Source organism: Acipenser ruthenus, chromosome 23 (genome assembly GCF_902713425.1).
Source record: "Acipenser ruthenus chromosome 23, fAciRut3.2 maternal haplotype, whole genome shotgun sequence".
NCBI lineage: Eukaryota > Metazoa > Chordata > Actinopteri > Acipenseriformes > Acipenseridae > Acipenser > Acipenser ruthenus.
Genome location: NC_081211.1, coordinates 24,728,430 through 24,748,172, shown reverse-complemented (window position 1 = coordinate 24,748,172; position 19,743 = coordinate 24,728,430). Strand labels below are relative to the sequence as shown.

Genomic DNA, 19,743 nt, shown 5'->3' with positions numbered 1-19,743 from the left:
TCCTTCCCTCTCTCTCCCTCACCCAGAGCTGGAGTGTCGCTATCACAGTCCACAGACAAAAGGAGCCCGAGCCGAAGCACAAGCAGGCAACCCCGCTGCTCACATACTCCGGCACATGGCAGCGTGCTGTGTTTTAAAGTGATACGGTACTGCAGTGTGGAAGAACAACATCTATTTTATTACACCTCCATATGCAACAAAAGCACATACATTTTACATCTCTGATAACACAAAACATGCAGGGTGATACAATGTAGAATTGTAATTGTTATTGTAGTATTATTATTATTATTATTATTATTATTATTATTATTATTATTATTATTATTACTAGTTGTAGTAGTAGTAGTAGTAGTAGTCGTAGTAGTAATAATAATAATAATAATAATAATAATAATAATAATAATAATAATAATAATAATATAGAGAATTAAATGGTAGGGGAGTTTCCCATTCGTTTTTTTATTACATAATCATATATAGCAGTAGGCTGCTGGTAGCACAGGGTTAAGACAAAAACAAAAAAACAGTGTTGACAGCGATACAGCATCTGCCAGGACGGTACTAATATGACATGTGGTTTTAAGTGTTTTAAGTGTTCTGAAGGGATATATGACCTTTCCTTAATTATTACCACCTCTTATTCCTTCGGGTAAGTTGGTTTATGCAATTTTCATAGAGTCTTCACTAATTAAGTAATTTGGATAAAAAGCTACTGGAGTCTGGTCTGTTGTCTGCTGTCTTGCCCATTGTGACTAAACACACACACACACACACACACACACACATATATATATATATATAAATACATTCAGGAGTTACAATATATATCGATGTTATGAGCATCAACAATTTACTCAAAGCCTCCACTAGTGTGTTCCACTATTATAACAGCTTTGACTGTTATTAATACAAGCTTTGACTGTTATTAATACAACTTAGTCTGGGTGAGAAGAAACCAAGCTTGTCATTTAGCAATCTTTAATTCACATGGATCAGAATCTTCAAAAACTTGTGCTCACAACAACTCAAGGTAAACTATACATGAGCAGCTAATATGAAGTGTTGTAGTAGCTAATCCATCACATTTACCAAGTGGTTCTCAACAGGGGGGGCACGAAGCAATCCAAGGGAGAAGCATCCAAAAAAAAAAAAAATCAATTAACTAACAGAAGGTTGTGCCTGGAGGTCAGGCAGACTCACCTGCTATTTAAAGGAGTAAACACCGCAGGGTTGCTTTCAGAGTATGAGGGACAAAGACAGAGCTGATTCATAAGTTAAGGCATTAGGTTCATATCCTTTTGCTTTTGGGTTACACAGTGACTGATTTGGAACTAATTGTACAGGAGGTTTCTAAAACGTGTCAATTCTTTCATGCACCTGTAAGAAGCAAATACATTGACGAAGGGAAAAGAGGTCTGATTAATATTATCATTTTTAATTAGGACTTTAATTATCATTTTTTAATTTAAGCTCTACTACTTGTCTTTAATAAAAGATGGTAATAGGCCTAGGCTGGAGACCAAGTGAAAAGGCTGGATAAGGGACGGTATACAGAAATATTGTATAGACATGCCAAGAGCAAATGAGGATGAATGGGTCGAGGGCAGAGTGCCAGTGAGCATGAAGCTATGGACAGGGAACATGGGAGCTGCTGAAAGAAGCAGCATTTGTATTTAACCAAGCAGCCAACCTACTTCTATAGTGCAGTACAGTAAGTGCAGTGCCATAAGATCACAAATCATATGGAAAAGGGCAATCCCTTTTTTGTTCATGAAGAAGCTTGGCTACCTGAACACTGAACTCGACTGTAGAATAACAGTTGAATCAGCACATTTTCGTCTCTCCTTAGCTGATGTGAGAGAATACTGTATTAAGTGGTGCAGTGGATTTAACATCAACAGCACTTCACAAAACAGACAGATAGAAAGACGTCTCCCTCTGGTGGCAGTAACAGGTAACTTCCATTATTATTTTTGGAATTTATACCAGTATACTGTGTAGAATATTCACTGAAGCCATTTTGTCCTGGCTTTCACCTCAAGATTGTGCATATAGACATATCAGGCTTCAGTTCTGCTGTGCAGTGTATAGAATTAACCACAAGCAACTAATTCTCTGGAGTGATACAGGCTATTAAGATAAATCAAACAGTAATATTGAGGATTAGTGTTTTATTTATGTATGTATTTATTTTGCTGTCTGGATGTGCTATTTATATCACACAAGCAAGCTTTATAAAAATGCATGAGATTAATTTGACAGTTACTGTATTCAACCAGCACAAACAGCCAACTGGCAACTGAAAAAAAGCCAAGTATTGTTTTGTTGCTTGTTTATAAGATGTACATTTTAAACGGATATGTCAAAAAGAAAGTGAATGCTAATACATATTTGTATCCAGGATACAAAAATAAAAAAAAAATAAACAACACACACAAAGGCATTTATACATTGTCAATGGAACAATTCGATTTTTGTCAACTGATCAATGCATTTTTGCATTTTATATTTAAGTATATAAGAGCAGAGAGTATACTGATTTTACAGATTTCCTGTATTGCACACAACTCATTGACAATTGTTTTATACTCTTTTTTAAACAATTAAAAGCACTTTTTTAAAAAAATATTTTTTTTTTATTGAGTTTTTACATTTAACAGTTGACAAAATACTTTACACAGAAGACAGTAAAAACGCAGGATTACATTAAATGAACAAAAAAGTAAACAATAAGAAAACAAACCTAACAGCGCAAATAATAAGGTGTAATAAAGGGGGTGGGAGAGGAAAAAAAAGTGCCCTGTTCTAGGTCAGCCAGTTCTTTATGTAAGAATTTAGTGAGGCTGCTTGAGGGAGGTTAAGGGTGAGAGGAGATTTTGAATCCCTCGTAGTAGTTTAGGAATGGTTGTCGAGCTATATAAAATGTATCAGTTGAATCTCTAATTGTGTATTTTATTTTTTCTAGTTGAAGATGTTGTGTAACAGCTCTGATCCATTGAGCAAAGGAGGGTGGGGCAGACTGCTTCCAATTAAGCAAAATGAGGCGTCTGGCCAGCAATGTTGAAAAGGCCGGTGTATCAGCCTGGGCCTTCGAGAGGGGATATCATTAGATTTCACTTCAAAGAGTGCTGTAAGGGGTGAGGGGGCAAGGCTTAGTTAAAAAATGTGAGACAGCGAATTAAAAATAGGCATCCAAAATAAAGCCAGCTTGGGACATAAAAGCACATTTTTTAAAAATCTCTTTTTTTAATTGCTGTTTTCAACATATTCTTTATTACTGTTTTTCATTTAATGGTTTAATTGTTGGCAGTTTTTAAGAATTGGTATGCAATACACTACTGACCAGTATCACAGACCCCAATTAGCACTAACCTTGGATTACTTTGTTACTTTAGGTAAGGAAATCCAAGACTAGTGCTAATATGAGTCTGTGAAACCAGCTGCTTATCACTTTCTTAAATGAGCTGAATAGTGTAGCCAGGGATCTTACAGCATCTGTCAATCTGCATTTATAGAATAAATCATATAAAGTGGAATTACTGTATTGTGTTTAATATAAGGTGTAATGGTGCATTATTCCAAACAGTGTACAATGTAAGACAATCCAGAGAATGTGAAATAATACCAAAACCAAAATGATCCAGTGAAAATGTATCTTTATTTCTTCCAGTTAATCTACACAATACAACACCTCCAATAACAACGAAACACTGTCAAGACATTCCACTACCAATTTAAAACCTGTATTGAAATCTCTACATCACATATTTATTGTAAACCATATTTAAATAGAACCGTTTATTTTTCTAGATTTGTATCTATTATTGCACATCCTGGCAAAATAATAATAAAAAAAATTCTCCTGAAATATGTTGCTGCTGTTGTCACACCTTGATCTTGGTAACTGTTCTATTACAGTGAAACTGTCATCATTTAGGGCTGTTCAATGCAAAAGGTCAAAAGCTTCGGTCAAAGAAACTTATCACTGATTTTGACGTGGCACAATCTATTTGATTCTTGCACGGTGAAATTAGAGATGCAATAAGAGAAGGCAGACCAAGTCTTAAAATTTTAGGAACCATTTCGGCTAAATCATAAACAGTCTTTTCAGCACCTTATTAATAATTATAATAATAAAGACTGGTACTCAGTGCCATTGGTAGTTTGTGTGTGCATGCATTGTAGCTTGTGCTTAATAATGTTGTTGTAATCAGTATACCACTGGCACGAAGGTGTGACTGTCTTCCTTTAGTAATTTTCAGCATTTCTGACCACAGACGCTGTAAATTGTTGTCCATCATTAACATTAAACTCAAATTTTGCCATCCCCTAAAACTCAGTAATATCTTTTAATCTTTTACTAAAGGGCTGTGTTTAAACAGATTTGGATTCATTGGCAATTAGTTTATTTAACAAATATGCACTTCTAAAACAAATTTGAAAAGAAAGATTCTGAAATAAAGCATTTTGTAATAAATTTCTTTTTTTTTTTTTTTTTGGTTGCAATAGGTTAGTTAAATATAAAACTAAAGGACCTTTCAGTTTCATGGCTTCTTTTTGGCAAGTAAGATATTAGTAAACAATGAATGACAATACGGTGTGTCTAACTTCAGTTCTTTGCCATTGCTAAACAATTGAAACCTTCATGGGTTTGATATGTAACATGTGTTTTAAAACAGTGAACACATTAAAAAGACACACTGGGTAAAACCTTTAAGGAAAAATAATGATAATCAAACTTTGGCACACAGACTGAAAATTCCTAACAAGCTGCGTTCTTCGCATGTAGTCTGTGGAGTCTGAAATGGCCTTGTGTTTACAGTCCTTTGTTGAAGTAGACACGTTCCACACCAGGGTTTGTCTTTCTGATCTTCTCTTGTAGTTCAGGCTCCAAGCGGCTCACTAATATGGAGCTGCATAAAGCCAAAGAATACAACTTAGCACTTTATCATTACTTAGAACTTATTTATTTCAACCTGGATTAAAGACCCCAGAGATATATTTTACATTGCATTTACAAGGGATCTGACAAGATGGTAGAAAAAGTTATTGGAAATAATTTATAGTAGAGCAGTTAAGGTATAGTACCTAAAATAATAAATACACAATTATATCATTAATATTTATAATCTGTAGAGTCACCGTAATATTGTTGTAGTTTATTCACAACAGCCACATCCAAATAAGTAAGTGATTCTGGGTGATTTGTGTTCATTTTTTCTGGTTAGTAGGGCATCTTCACTTAGCTCTTTCAAAGTGGTCTCCAAAGCACACTCAACAATTTACCTTATTAGAAATGTGCAATTTTCTTTTACATACATGTTAATTCATGATTTCATTTCACAAAAGGATGAAGTTCACCTACCTCTTTTGTGGAAACAACGCACAACACAGGGGAGTTGCGAACACCAAACTGCAAAATATAATACATGTGACAAAATTACACCAACTCTGATGAAAATCCTACTCTTAAGAACATAGAATAAAAGAAAGAAAGGAAGAAAGAAAATGGCATATTTTGCATTCTTGACATAAACACAAGGCAAGGGCCCTTGTTGTTGAATGTACTCATGTATTTGTTAATAGAGCAGGATGGACGTTTTAAACACAACATCTTGTTTTAGAGGTTGTCCCAAGGGCTACAGGCAGTATATAATTCACATTCTAACCAAGTTAAACCAAACCCTCCATACAGTCTACTTCAGTCTAATACAGCACAAGACATGAGGAACGGTTACTCACCAGAAGCCAACCAGTCCCACCTGGATCGGGGCATTCATCCATGGAAATCTCTGTGAGCATTAAGAGAAACAATTATTATTTTATTATTATTATTATTATTTATTTCTTAGCAGACGCCCTTATCCAGAGCGACTTACAATTGTTACAAGATATCACATTATTTTTTTTACATACAATTACCCATTTATATAGTTGGGTTTTTACTGGAGCAATCTAGGTAAAGTACCTTGCTCAAGGGTACAGCAGCAGTGTCCCCTACCAGGGACTAAACCCACGACCCTCCGGTTAAGAGTCCAAAGCCCTAACCACTACTCCACACTGCTGCCCGATGATACATTCTTAATCCAGTAAAGGGGTGTAAAGGTGTTAGACCTGAGGCAGTCACTCCTTTATTCAATACATCATTAAAACATAAAAGTTTCACATTTTAACTTCAACTTCCCTTTTTAACTCAAGGCCCATTCTGCACTTTAAATTTGTTATAAGATATATAGGGCGATGTTTTAAAAAAAAACTATCTTATGTACAATTAATGTACCTTTAAAAAGGCTCTCTTTTCCAAAGTGTTCATAATGAAAGGTGGGATAGCTAGAAGGAAGGGGAAAATACATTACGAAAGGGTTATTCAAGTTTGTTGAAGCATATTGTTTATACAGTATAATAAAATAATCTACAAAAGGATCAAAATTGCAGGAACACTCAAACATGAAATTAGAGTCTATTTTAATGTAATTGCAGCAAACAAAAATAGGCTCATAGATTTTCTCTGACATGAACATCCATTAATTATATACGTCTCAAAATGTGCAGTTTTGAAAGAAACACATGTGTTTTTAAATACACAGTATTCTTCCCACCACTTCACTGGCTTTCCAGTCAATTAATCAACCAGCTGCTTCCCTTATTGATTGACAATGTGTTCAGCTAGTAACATGCTGTGACCCAGAAGACAATACTGCAGTGAAATAAGCAGTAACTGACTTCCTTAAAAGGCAAGGCAAGCCAATTTGGAACGTTCGATAACCTAGTGCAGTACCAGATGTCTGTTTAGAAAAAAGAGAATACTTGTTTGCTATAACATGTGTTCATTTAAAAACTGCACATTTGAGACCGACTGTATGTAGCTAATGTGCAACATGAGTAAGATTTATGGAATTATTTCATGAGCTATAAAACCACAATCCTAAAATACATTGCCATTTTTCTATCACAGAAATTGTTGCCACAGTATTTTTTACTATATTTAGTGATCATAATAATGTTGTCAATTAATAACCACTGGGGGAAACAGCATCAGGTTTATTGTAAAGGTGTCTCTATTAAGACCACTAAAATACTCGCCCACATGTGCCTTCTGTACAGTAGGTTTAAGACAATTATTAAATCTCATTAACTTCAGGTACACCTCAAGACACAATACTGACCCATGCCAGGGGCAGCCATCAGGATCCTGGAGATGACCACCTGTGTAATGGCTTGCTGGGCCGCTTTTGTTGATTCTCCTAACCGGTTATCGTTTTCATCTGTGACAGGAATACCGTATTTCAATTCCCTGACATATCAAAGGAAGAGATTTAGTCAAGTGTCCACAAAAAGCCCATGCAAATACAGAGATGAATATATATATATATATATATATATATATATATATATATATATATATATATATATATATATATATATATATATATATACATATTTTCCAGGTTTGTGTTTGTTCGGGACACTTCTAGCAAAGGCACTTCAAGTCACAGGGTTCCCTTGTTAAGCCCATTTATAAAGTGGAACTGGTTATAACGAGATATGGTAATGACACCTGCTGCCCCCACAGAGCAATTTGACCAGCCCTTGCATTGCTAATACTGTATAAGGGAGAACACCAGCAGCAGTTTCTTAAATGTATCTTTGCCTATTAAAACGCTACAAAATGAAATAACAAAAATGTATACCTAATGTGGTATTAATTAACAACAGATTAAGGAAAATACAGATCACATTATTAATTCAATTTAGAATTAAAAACAGACAAAGCATAATACCCTTAAGTCTGAATATGTAACAATAGAGCAGTTACTGGATCATATGTTTTTTTCATTATTTTGTTTTAAATCTGATCATATCATATTCACTCGTATAACAAAATCTGATTAATACTGTTACACACCTTACCTTTGCCTCATTAGTGGAATATTGATACAGTTAGCAGCAGCTACAGCGGCAAAGGGAACAAAACGGCCAATAAGTGGTGAAACACGCTGTGCAAGAGAAGAAAGTTACTGATTTCACAGATCAATATTTAGTGATGTTTCTGAAAAAGCATTTGCCTTGCTAATAAAAAAAAAACATCGGAGTGCAATCTCTCTCTCTCTCTCTCTCTCTCTCTCTCTCTCTCTCTCTCTCTCTCTCTCTCTCTCTCTCTCTCTCTCTCTCTCTCTCTCTCTCTCTCTCTCTCTCTCTCTCTCTCTCTCTCTCTCTCTCTCTATATATATATATAAATATTACATATCTGCCTGAATATCAACATCATCATCCTCATGTAAGTTCACACAATGATCATTATTCTTGTACAGAACATTGACTATGTATAACTTTATACAATTCACGTCAGACCAATATTTTGGGCAGGATTAAAATATGATGTTAAAATGTATAAGTATAATTCTAAAGATATTAGTCTGTTATTACTAACATTGCTGTGCCATACATTGTTTAGTTTGCTATACCAGTGTAAATAAAAGTGATATATTATTTGCCAGAGATCTTTAACTACTGTAGGGTTGGTACCAGGTAAATAAATAAAACCATAATAACTGTCAATTTAAAAAAAAAAAGCTAAAGTAGTTACATGGATCAATACCTTTGTTAGTGCATTAAGTCCTAAAGCAGTAGCAACAGCACCGGTGGTGGCAGACACATAGGCTGTACCGAGCTGACTGGAATTAAAAGATGACAATGAAATTTATAAGTGCACACACAACTTCATGGTGGTAAGTTAATAGTAAAGATAATGTGAGACACAAATGGTGAACTGCATGACTACAAGTCAACCTACCTTACAGTAAGGGGTGCATCTCCACTCCTATTGGTGTAATTTACTATTGCGTTGAAAGACTGGTTAATCCACTGCCATAAAATAACCGCTGGGGTTGTCCTAAAGGACATAATATATATTTAATACAGGCATACATTTGTGATAATTCAAGACTAAACCATGTTACTTACAACTGGTGGATACATACTGTATTCAAAGCTAGTCCTAAAAATCATACACTACATACAAAATGGTCCCATAATGTCCCATAATTATGCTTGGATATAGGCATGTGGCAGTAATATGCAACCTAAGCAGTAACTGCATTCTCACAGAAAAATCACATATCCATAACTTAATTTCACATGGCTATTCGCACGATTTTACGGTCTGTAACTGGAGAGTCGTGTTTGAAAAGCCAGTTCTTGGGAAAGGATTGTGTTTCATGGAAGGGACTACATTACCTTGGACATGTTCCATGTTTAATACTCACTTGTAGAAGGTCATCATACATCCTGTGATGGTCATATTCATTGGCACCTGGGCAGACATTCTGCCAATCAGAATCATCTTTTCCCCGGTATCCGGGTGGAAGGCGGAGTCGTAGATGTACTTCGCCCTCCAGAGCTCATCTTCTGTCAGGCCTGGGGACACAGAACCTTGCCTCAAGAAAATAAAACAAATACACTTCTTAGTCCCTTGGGAACAGTTCTGTGATAGCACATCAGTCACCTTTACTGTTGACAGCTGCTCCAATAATCTGGAGTAAAATGAAAAGAGCCCACAATTTGCTTTGTTTGAGAATGCAGCTTTTATGAAGACACTTCTAATAAACAGTAAACAATAAACAGTGAAAGATCTAAATCCTTTGTTTTCTGCCAGTGGTGATTTAACAAAAAAACAGAGGAAAATGAAGGTCGGCAATATTGCAGGTTTATGCATTTGGGCGGATTTAAGTTAATACTGTAAACTGTTTAAAAGCTAAATATCCATTTCTTGTTTGCCCATGCGGTGTATGACACAGTACACAAATGGACTTCGTACCTGTAATCGTGTATTATTTTTTTCGCATTGTCCAGCTGTTCGTTGGTTAACAGAATATTCCTGGGGTCTGTTACAGTAAAAAAGTGCTTTGCTCTTCCAGACATCGTCTCCTGATCCCAGCGGGGCTCCTTGACATTAATATTTTTAGGCAGTTCGGCAGACATGTTGATCTCTAAAGGAAAAAATAAATGAAATATTTTGGTAGAAAATGATTGAAATATTACCCTCAGGAAACACTTGTGAGGGTCATCATTGCACATCAAGAGCTGGAAAAATATGACAGACAGTATAAAGCATTACTATTGCCTTCTAAAACTGGAGTGTAATGAGAGTTCATACTATTATCTAAACAGCTTAAATACTTAAGAAGCTATGCAAGCTTAGAAAGATCGCTTGTACTGTAAGGACTGGCTTATCCATAAGCTGTAGTTTACTATTTTCTATTGTGTAGCCTTACGATACTTTTTACGCTACATTTAAAAGGTGCTTTTTGAAATGCAAGGTGATTGTCTACACTGTTCTAATATTTATTTCTTATCTGTTCAATATCCTTTTAGACGTGTTTAGTATGAGTCTTTGTATTTTTTCTGCTTAGATCATTATTTACATCTGCCATGCTTACTAACTACTCCAGTAAAAATATTGTGTAGAAGTAAGGCTTCCATGCACTATGCTTTAACTACAGTACAGGGTTCAGTACAAAGCCCAATGCTAATAAGCTTATCTTCTGTCCTTATCTCCTTAGAGTGTCTAGATCTGTACCAAAACACAGGTAGACACGTGCAGTACCCTAGTTGTCCTCTTTAGGTTCGGTCCTGTATAGAAACTCCATTGCATTTATTCTAACTTGGCAAGAGTACACCTGGAACTCCGGTTCTCTCGTTAAACGTGTTCTATCATTTTACAGTGAAATAGACAAAGCACTTTGGTTAATGACAGAATGCCTGGCATTTCAAGTTTAAATTAAGTTATACTCAGAAGATGTGATCTGATGCACAGTACAGTACATACCACGTAGCTGTGTGTTTGAATAACTATCAATTCTTTAACAGTTCATTTTGTATTCTTGCGCTAACCAAAACCCTTATCCAGATAAGACATTCCTTCCCTTGACATTCCTACCTAAACTGTTTCATGGAAATCTCTTTATACTGTATTTCACAGTGCTGTCTTTTAATCACACCATCCCAGGGTGGAAAATACTCCTATTGTGTGTGTGTGTCCCTTGCTTTGGAAATCAGTTATTTATAACCAGGTAAAACTGTGAAGCCTCTGCTTGTAGACCTGCTTTAAACAGTAAACTTTTCATTAATACAATTATTATTATTATTATTATTATTATCTATTTCCACAGGAAAAGTATATTTTAGTATACTAATCAAGTTGCTGATTGCTGTTCAGCGATGGCGTGCAAATATGCAAAACTATTGATGTGCTTTGCAAACATTTTTCATGTTTTTACATGCAGCTATTTTAGTTATTTTACTGAACACAAAATTATAGCAGCTCATTACCCAGACAAATAGAGCCATTTTGACAGAACAATGCAAGGGATAATTAGTGCAAAGCAATTATTTGGGTTTTGAAAACAGATGTGAATCTGCAGTAGAGAGTCTGCGCTGTACAGCAGCTTTTTTTGAATCCGCAGCATGAATCAGTGATTTCCTGTTGTGGGTCTATTTATAGAGGTGAATGATCTGGATCCAGGTCTTCCAGCTCCTGGTCTCTTATTATGCTGCCTGTTTCACTGGCTCATTGAATCAATCAATCCCTTTTTAAATGAGCAGTCGTTGCCAGTGTCATTATCTGACATTCTGAAATTCATATCTGTCCTCGGGAGATTGTGGATTTTGTACTGCCGAAATGAACCTCTCAGACTCTCGTCAAATGACTCAATGAGGCAGGTATTCAAGGACAGCAAAAGAAGCTCTATGCTTTAATCTCTACAACCTCGATTTTCATTTCATTTGAAGTTAAATATTGGTTCACATTTTTCCTTGGTGCAACATGCCTACATCTCAAAAAGCCTTTGGGTCAGCAAATCAGAACTTAGTGGAATGCCAACTGCTTACGTCTGTCACTTCAGATAATACAATACAGAAGAACTGTAAATGTATGCCATTTGTTTAACCCTTTAAAACAGTGTAGGCTCTAAACTTACAACCCCTTCTAAAATATCCAACACCAACAAATTGCAGTACAATACACAACATTGAACACTGCAGCTTTTCAATGCAGTCCAACATACTCTGACATTTACAGTTCCTGTATCCACAATAATACAACAGTTGTACTGCATTACTTAAAGGGTAGGGAGTACCGCTTTAAGGACAACAACTGCTTCCTGATATTGGCTAACAAATGCTAAAAGCTACACTTTCTTCCTCACGCATAACTTACAGAATATGATTGCCTTATTTCCTTTAAAATATTCCTACCAGTGCTGGCTCAGCTATCCGTTGGTGTTATCATAAGACAGAGGCAGAGCCAGGGGTGTTTCACAAGGAGTGCCGATTCACCAATTCGCACAGGGAGCCATGATATTTTTCTTGACGATACAGGACCATAATCTGTGTTACTTATTTAATTTATTTTTTTTGCTTTCAATGCATCTGCCTGAAGGGAGTTGCAAACTGCAGGCACTGTCTGGATGAATGCAAGAAGCAGCCCTGCATGCAAGATTAACTCCTTGTAATCTAAATACTGATTCTGCAGCTGCCCATCCTTGACTGATTTAATGGGTTTAATAGTAAAACTGGGTTCTTCCTAATACTGCACATTCTGTCTTCCCATAACGGAGGTCATTAACAGTGTGCTTGTTCACTGTAGCCACATATGGTATGGCAACACTGGGAAACAGCTAGTGCAGTATTCTGCTTCCCTGACATCCAGTACAGAGAGAGCAATGTGGGCTTCATTGGATGTAAGAATACTTCACAGCAATAATTACTTGTTATACAAAATTAAATATTTGGAGTAAACCACATGCTGTAACACATATTCATAAATGTATTTTTTTTTTTTTTAAGTGTTACAGTAGCATTTATTGGCACAATTGCAAATGTTGGATACTGTCTGAAGTTCAAAAATCAGTTAGCATCGAGTAACAAAGTCTAAAAAGCTTATCTCGTGTTTATTAAAAGTTAATGTATTGTAACGGGCACGGCTGGACTGACTCGCCGTTGCCACCTGCTGGCGGAGTGCCGTGCTCAGAACCAGTTTTCTACACTTAGGTTAAAATGTGTAGCAGAGGATGCTGGGAGCCAGAAATATGGTAGGGGAAAGCAGAATTATTATTGTTGTGTTTCATTATTAATTATTGTAAAGTTCCAATATTGTTAAATGCATTACCCTGTAATTGTTATTACCCTTCCGGTGTTATTGTGTAATATGTGGACGTGCTTTGGGGTGGGGAAGGGCTGTCTGTGTCTCTATATATGAATGGTGCCGACTTGCTGTCTGCCTAAAAAGTCAATTAAACCTGAAATAATTTGTGTGTCTCCAATAATTCCTGTTAGACTTGAAATACAGTACAACCTTACATCTTAGAGAAGCACGACTTGATGGGTGAATTGCAGTAATGCGTTGAAGTGGGAATTCTGTTTTAATTATTTGTTCAGTCAATATTACTTTGGGTATAACACAAGCAAACAATCATGTTTTTGATGTATGTGCAGTTCTAGTAGCTGTTCCCACGGGATCCCATGTAGTACAGCGAACGCCTTCTACTCGGCTAGTTTTAATACCACAGGTATGTCGATTTAAATTGCTGTTATTAACAAAGCATGCTTTGAGATCCCCCCAGTAAAAGCACCCATCCCAACCTAATTCTAACTGTGACTGCAGAAAGCTATTGTTCATACTGGAAGCTGCTGTTTTCGCCCTTCACAGAATCTTTCCTGCAGCCATCTTTACTAGTGTAATATTTACCCGGAGATGTCATCATACTGCATGCAATGCCCTTGGATCATTTAGCTGCACGTGAAAGAATAAACACCTTTCCTACATCTGAGGAAACTAATTTCATTTATGTAAATTAAAACCACACATGCAGTTATTTTAATCCGTGCATTGCGTAATCCTTCCCGATCTGAAGTGACACTGCATCAACAATCATCTACCTCTTCCTGTCAGCACCGTCTTTAAAAAAGCACAGACTATGACTCGTATTAATCCGTGTAATATTTCCAAAATGTATCAACAGAGGGGATTAGTATTCACTGTTTTTATGTGATTTATATACCATACCCTTCGACAGATAATGAACGTGTAAAGGTCAGATGTATACAACACGTTCTGTGTAGCTACTCGACTTCAGCAAGACCGGTTATAAATCATTAATGAATAATGGACCTTGACCATACTGAATTGTTTTATTTTGGTCTGCTGTCGTTTTTAGCAACAACACAACGACAAGCTGGTTGCTGCATTGCTGTTCATTAACCTTCAATATCTATACAATGGCTGTACTAAATCTATTGTCTATGAGTAACAGTTACAATTAAACAAAATTACGGATGTAGATTCAAAACAGAATATATATATATATATATATATATATATATATATATATATATATATATATATATATTATAATAGTATAATTTTAAAAAATATATACATTGAAAAGATAAAACCTTAATTCTTAAATCGGGCACATCTCGTTACTCAAAGTGCACACCTTATTAACCTTTGAGAATATATATATATATATATATATATATATATATATATATATATATATATATATATATATATATATATATATAGTAGACAGAAGACATGTTAGGCAATGGCTACAATTACTCTATCAAATAGTAACACAAAGTATATATTTGCATGTAAAATTGTAATGTACAGAAAGCATCAGTCCAGATGTTTCGCTTGCCATATTGCCACATACCCACTACCAGTCTGATACATACTGCTTGCACAGCACCTCGTACTGCATTACGTTCATAAACACATAACCTATTTAATTACTACCTAAACATCAATACAGGGGGAAACGTATATTGTTTCGTTATAAAATACTCACTGTGTGCGGCTTTCCAATCGTTCTGCCTTCTAAATCTTAACAGTCCGCCACCGGTGCTGGTGAGTGGAGAAGCGAGCAGATTTTCAACCGGAAGAGATTGCGCACTACAGAGAGGGAGGGGGGCAGCAGAGCGCGCTACTGTAGCTCATCACACAGTGTGTCGTCACACTGTGCTTCCATCATAAACCAGTAAGCAAGGCATACCTCTGTAGGAATCTGCATCCAAAGAGTGGAAAAGGAGATCCAAGAGGATGACATACGCCTGCCGCTGAAACCCATTTGTATTATTTTTATATAACCAACATACGGTTTCTTGTTTTCTTTTCAACTGAGGGTTAAATCACATTTTACACATTCACGCTGTTTCTCTCTCTCAAAAAAAATAAATAAAAAAAAATGAATTTGAGGTATTGTGGGTATTCTAGATCTGGTCATTGCTTGAATTATCACAGTGGTAGAAGGCATTTCATAAGGTATAGGCAGGGGCGAACATGAATTGAAACACCCAGCACTTAAACCCTGTTTTTGCAATGGTAATGCGTTATTGTTGCAGTTTCTGAGTTATTCGTCGTTTGTGGATTAATTGTCACCATGCGACAAAATGAAAAACAATCATTTGACACTTGTCTACATTTATTTTTTTGTAGCATTGCACTTGAAACTTGGTAACGTTGTTTGTATTGGGATAACAACATGCAGTGCTGCAGTCCTTCCTGAATGAAGACCATAGGTCCTTGCGCTGAAGTAGGACAAGCTGACAAAAGAAAAGTGTGTGTTATCCTTGAAGGGCATTTTCAAATCTCATGCTGCTTTTCCTATACTACCAATGCCAGGTTTCAAGTGCGATGCTACAGAAGAGCTGCAGGAAAGCATACAAGCGAGACATTTTCTAGCATTAAGGGCATACTGTCATGGGTGATCTTCAAGACAATTGTAACTAATAGTTTCAAATATAACATGCAGATTTTTACTTCCCTACATAGTTAAATGTTGCAGGCTTTGTAGCTCAGTCGATTAAGCAGAAGGGTTCAGATCTTAATGGTTTTTTCAGTTGAGCCCCCAGGGACTGTACCATTAGTCCATCACAACACACCTGGCACTCTGACTGCTCCGAGGACGGAGAGAGGCTCAATACTGAATAGCACTGAGGACTGGTTTATTATTAAAGGGTTATTAAAGAGCATTATGACAGGTTTTGTGGACGGTTTCAGTAACTTTTTAATAGCACTTGCCCAGCCTGCAATAAGACCTATGTCAAGTGAAATGGACTGTTACTGCACAGAGTCTCTTCTCTATATAACACCTATTTAATTAAATTGCTTGCTCCACTGTTTCAGCTCATTTCTAGTAGAATTCTATAAGATGTAGATTGCATCTATATTTTGAAAAGAACAGCAATATAAAGCTCACCCGAGTCTTTGATATTTTGAGTATGATAGTTAACATTCTTATACATTTTATTTTAACCAGCACACAGTATTATTTATCGGGTGCTTCCACGTTTTCTAACGTCGTCATGAATCACAAGTAGCTTCAACTCCTCCAGCATTCAGGAGCTGTAACCAAGTCATAGACATGATTAATGGGCTAACATTACAGGAACACAGGCTGGACTCTGTGAAGTGAGGAATATGAATAAGTACCACAAATATATAACAAAATGAATTATTCAAAAAGTCACAATACGGCCTCGGCCTACCATTGTTCAGCATTCATATGTTCTGTTTGCTGCCAAGCTTTTTTTTTCCTCTTATTTTTTAAAGCAGATTACAAGAACAGGAATGGCAACAAGCTTTAGAACATGTTTGTCCTTTGATGCAGATGGCAGTTAGATCTTTCTTCATGCATGTGGAACAGATGGAGGACGGCTACAAACTGGCCCAACTCCAACTCTAACATTTTTGAGCTCTTTCCCCTTTGCGTCATCTCACATGCTGGGTTAAGTAGTGTCAGTAACAGGAGAGCACCAAACAACACTGTCTGTTACATTGACAAGCCTCGGAGATCTTCATTGAGGGGGTTCAGAAAGCTTCAGAGCAACCTGTTTATAAAGTGCCATGAGTATTTGTTTTTGACTTCCCAAAAAAGGAATGGGTATTTTTCAGCCTAATTCAGTTATGTGCTGGAGTAAGCACAACTGTTGCTTTAGAGAAAGCTCTAAGATTGATGTTTTAATTCTAAGTTAAAGGGCTTGATTCTTGTTTCCTGTCCTCCCTCTAGTACAGGGGTGTTAAACTCAGTTCCTTGAGGGCAGCAGGGTCTTCTGGTTTTCATTTCAACTTAAGCTTTCAATTAATTATTTGTAATTATTCGGTTGGACATGTTTAATACTTTCGCAGTTGACGATTGAAAAAATGCACTTGATTAAAGGTACACTACCTACAAAACATTTTGAGGCCTGGAGAGAAGTGTTAAAGTCGTGCAATTAATCAGATAATCAGACCAATTAATTAACTGAAAACTCAGGTGGAAGGAAAGCCAGAAGACACTGCTGCCCTCCAGGAATTGAGTTTGACACCCCTGCTCTGGTAAGTATACAGTAACATTACGACGGAAAGGGTGGCAGATCATGGCCATTTTACATTGTTCTGTAAATGTGAATATCATCATTGAGTATTATTTCATTATGACATCACAGTCATTTAAATGATTCCAGTCATATCTATTAAACACAGCATCCACTAGATGGCACTGCAGGACTACCCTATGCAAATGTCAAAAAAAAAACAAGACAGATTGCGTTCGTTTCAATGTTTTACACAACATTAACAGAGGTCATCAACACAGTAAAGAAATCTGCAAAAACGATTATACGCTCAAGCTCCCAGTCAACGGAATTACTGAGCCAAACTGCATAGACTCTGTCTATATCAGCACTAGCATGTGTTAAGTGTACAGCAGGTGCTATGAAAAACCAGCAACTGCATGTGGTTCCCATGCACTACACATTGCTGAAATGCCCATAATCCACTATCCCACCCACCCTGTACTGTGTTGGGAATAGGGGAGGGTTGTTGCTGCAGACACATGATGAAGTCTCTTCAGTTGATGCAAATAGTGGCTCATCCAATAGTGTTTATTTCATTAAAATAAGGTTATGCAAATCAAACTTTTAACCGTGCTTGCAAGTCTCTTAAATATATAAACCGCCAGGGAGGGCCCGGCTTTAAACCGCAGTAGTATTTAGATAAGTCACTGTTTAGATCAATTAAATAGACCCCTACATCTGATCACGATTTGGACGCATTGCTATTAATATTGAGATTAATATAAGATATAGAGGCAAACAGAATTTGGTAACATGACAATGGTGTTTTTCATAGGCTGGACTTGAAGAAGGGAATGCAGACACATGTTTACTACTAGCGTGTTGCATCTGTAGATACATGACTTTTCAAAAGCTAACGTTTTCCCTGTCGGTGTACATTTTTCATTTGGGTAGATTCAAATGTTAGCAATTCCTCCTTTTAAACGCTAGATGTCAATGTTTCTCCTATTCTGTGAAAGCGTGTCGTCTTTTAAATTACAAAACTTGGCTAAAACACGTCTCTAATGGCAACTGTATATCTGTGACTGCGATGCTGAAAAAAAGGTAAAGGCAGAATCATGACCTACCTTAAGTACTTTCTTTCTTTTTTTTCTTTCTTTTTTTTTTTTTTTTTTGAAGATTTCAACTTTGAAATAGCGCCCCAACTCCCAAATACAGTAAAAATGCATGTTTTGCAATACACGTTTTATATCACTTTCTCTGAGCAGGACTGACATTTTTCAAAGTCACAGTTATAGATTTGCTCGCAGGAGAATAATACAACACTGTATGATCTGTGCAAAGTATAGGAAATACTACATTATTTATAGTGTTTTGGCTTTGCTGAAACCTAGAATAAAAATAACGAATTGAACTAAACTATACGTCATGTAACATTTGAAATAGAGTCAGAACAGAAAAAAAAAACATTTCTATAGGAGGCTAGGTGTGTATGCTACATGTTTGGTGAAGACAGTTATCGTGTTCAGCATGTAGAGCGTGACAGACGGACAGGTGGACAAACACAATCTGTGCATAAGGGTCCTCAATTTTCGAATGCGGACTCTAAACCGGAACAAATTCTAGTTGCAAAAAACGAAAAGCTTAGCAAGCCGGTAGGGAGCTATTAGGGAACATTCATGGCATTCCTTTGCTCTGATACCACAGCTAATTATTCACAAACTTGTCAAAACTGATTGATGATGGAGGAAGATATTGGATTGCTGGCAGGCGACTGAATAACAATGTGCCATATGTTTCAGGACAGGAGGCTGATTTATCAAGGTCTAAAACTTAGTAACAGACAACTCGGAAGGTTAATTTAAGTGCTCGAAGGTTATTATTTTTTTTTTAAGAGGTTTTTTTTCTGCAAAATGAAACATACAGGTGCTTTCCTGTAAGCCACTGAGAGATGGAAATACCTGTATTTAGGTGGTAAACTGCTTCATTGACAGAGCTGGAGATATCTATATTCAATGTTGTGGCTGAACCATTTAGGATCCAACTTGAATCTGGTCAATGAACCAAACCAGTTCTGGTAGTCCCAGGCAGCCTTGTCACTGAGATACTCATTTCTTAATGACTGAAAAACTAATATTTATCCTCACCTTAACAAACGTTTTGCAAGGGTTTGGAGAAACAAGTATGAAGCAGTTGTAAATCATGAGGATCAGCCAGTAATCTCAGTGGAATCAGTGTCTTTGCTGGGAGTTTTGACATGACCTCAGGGTACTGATACTAAGCACGTATACATACAGACTGACCAGGCCACGGGAAACAGTCCTAATGAGTTTCTTGTAAAAATAAAATACAAAAAAGATTCAATGTTTTGTACCCAGTGCCCTGTCGGTCAGGAAG

The 19,743-nt window shown here is 36.5% G+C and overlaps 1 protein-coding gene across 1 annotated transcript; it reads right to left on the bottom strand.

Annotated features, from left to right (window-relative positions):
• Window positions 1–3,642: 3,642 nt before the first annotated feature.
• Window positions 3,643–14,970, bottom strand: LOC117431217 (sideroflexin-1). The gene is made up of 11 exons (XM_058996918.1): window positions 14,859–14,970; window positions 9,821–9,992; window positions 9,270–9,440; window positions 8,798–8,896; window positions 8,603–8,678; window positions 7,915–8,000; window positions 7,170–7,297; window positions 6,284–6,333; window positions 5,746–5,795; window positions 5,369–5,416; window positions 3,643–4,916 (listed from the first exon to the last, which is right to left on the bottom strand). The coding sequence occupies exons 2-11, from the start codon at window positions 9,982–9,984 to the stop codon at window positions 4,820–4,822; spliced, it is 969 nt and encodes a 322-aa protein (XP_058852901.1). The 5' UTR covers window positions 9,985–9,992; window positions 14,859–14,970; the 3' UTR covers window positions 3,643–4,819.
• Between the last annotated feature and the right edge of the window lie 4,773 nt (window positions 14,971–19,743).

What these genes read in the sequence shown, in the direction of transcription:
- LOC117431217 (XM_058996918.1), bottom strand. Translation starts at nt 9,984, where the DNA reads ATGTCTGCCGAACTGCCTAAAAATATTAATGTCAAGGAGCCCCGCTGG. An exon ending in TGTATGATGACCTTCTACAA is followed by an intron (nt 8,897 to 9,269) that starts GTGAGTATTAAA and finishes TATGTCCTTTAG; the next exon opens with GACAACCCCAGCGGTTATTT. An exon ending in ATTCCACTAATGAGGCAAAG is followed by an intron (nt 7,298 to 7,914) that starts GTAAGGTGTGTA and finishes TTGATATGTCAG; the next exon opens with GGAATTGAAATACGGTATTC.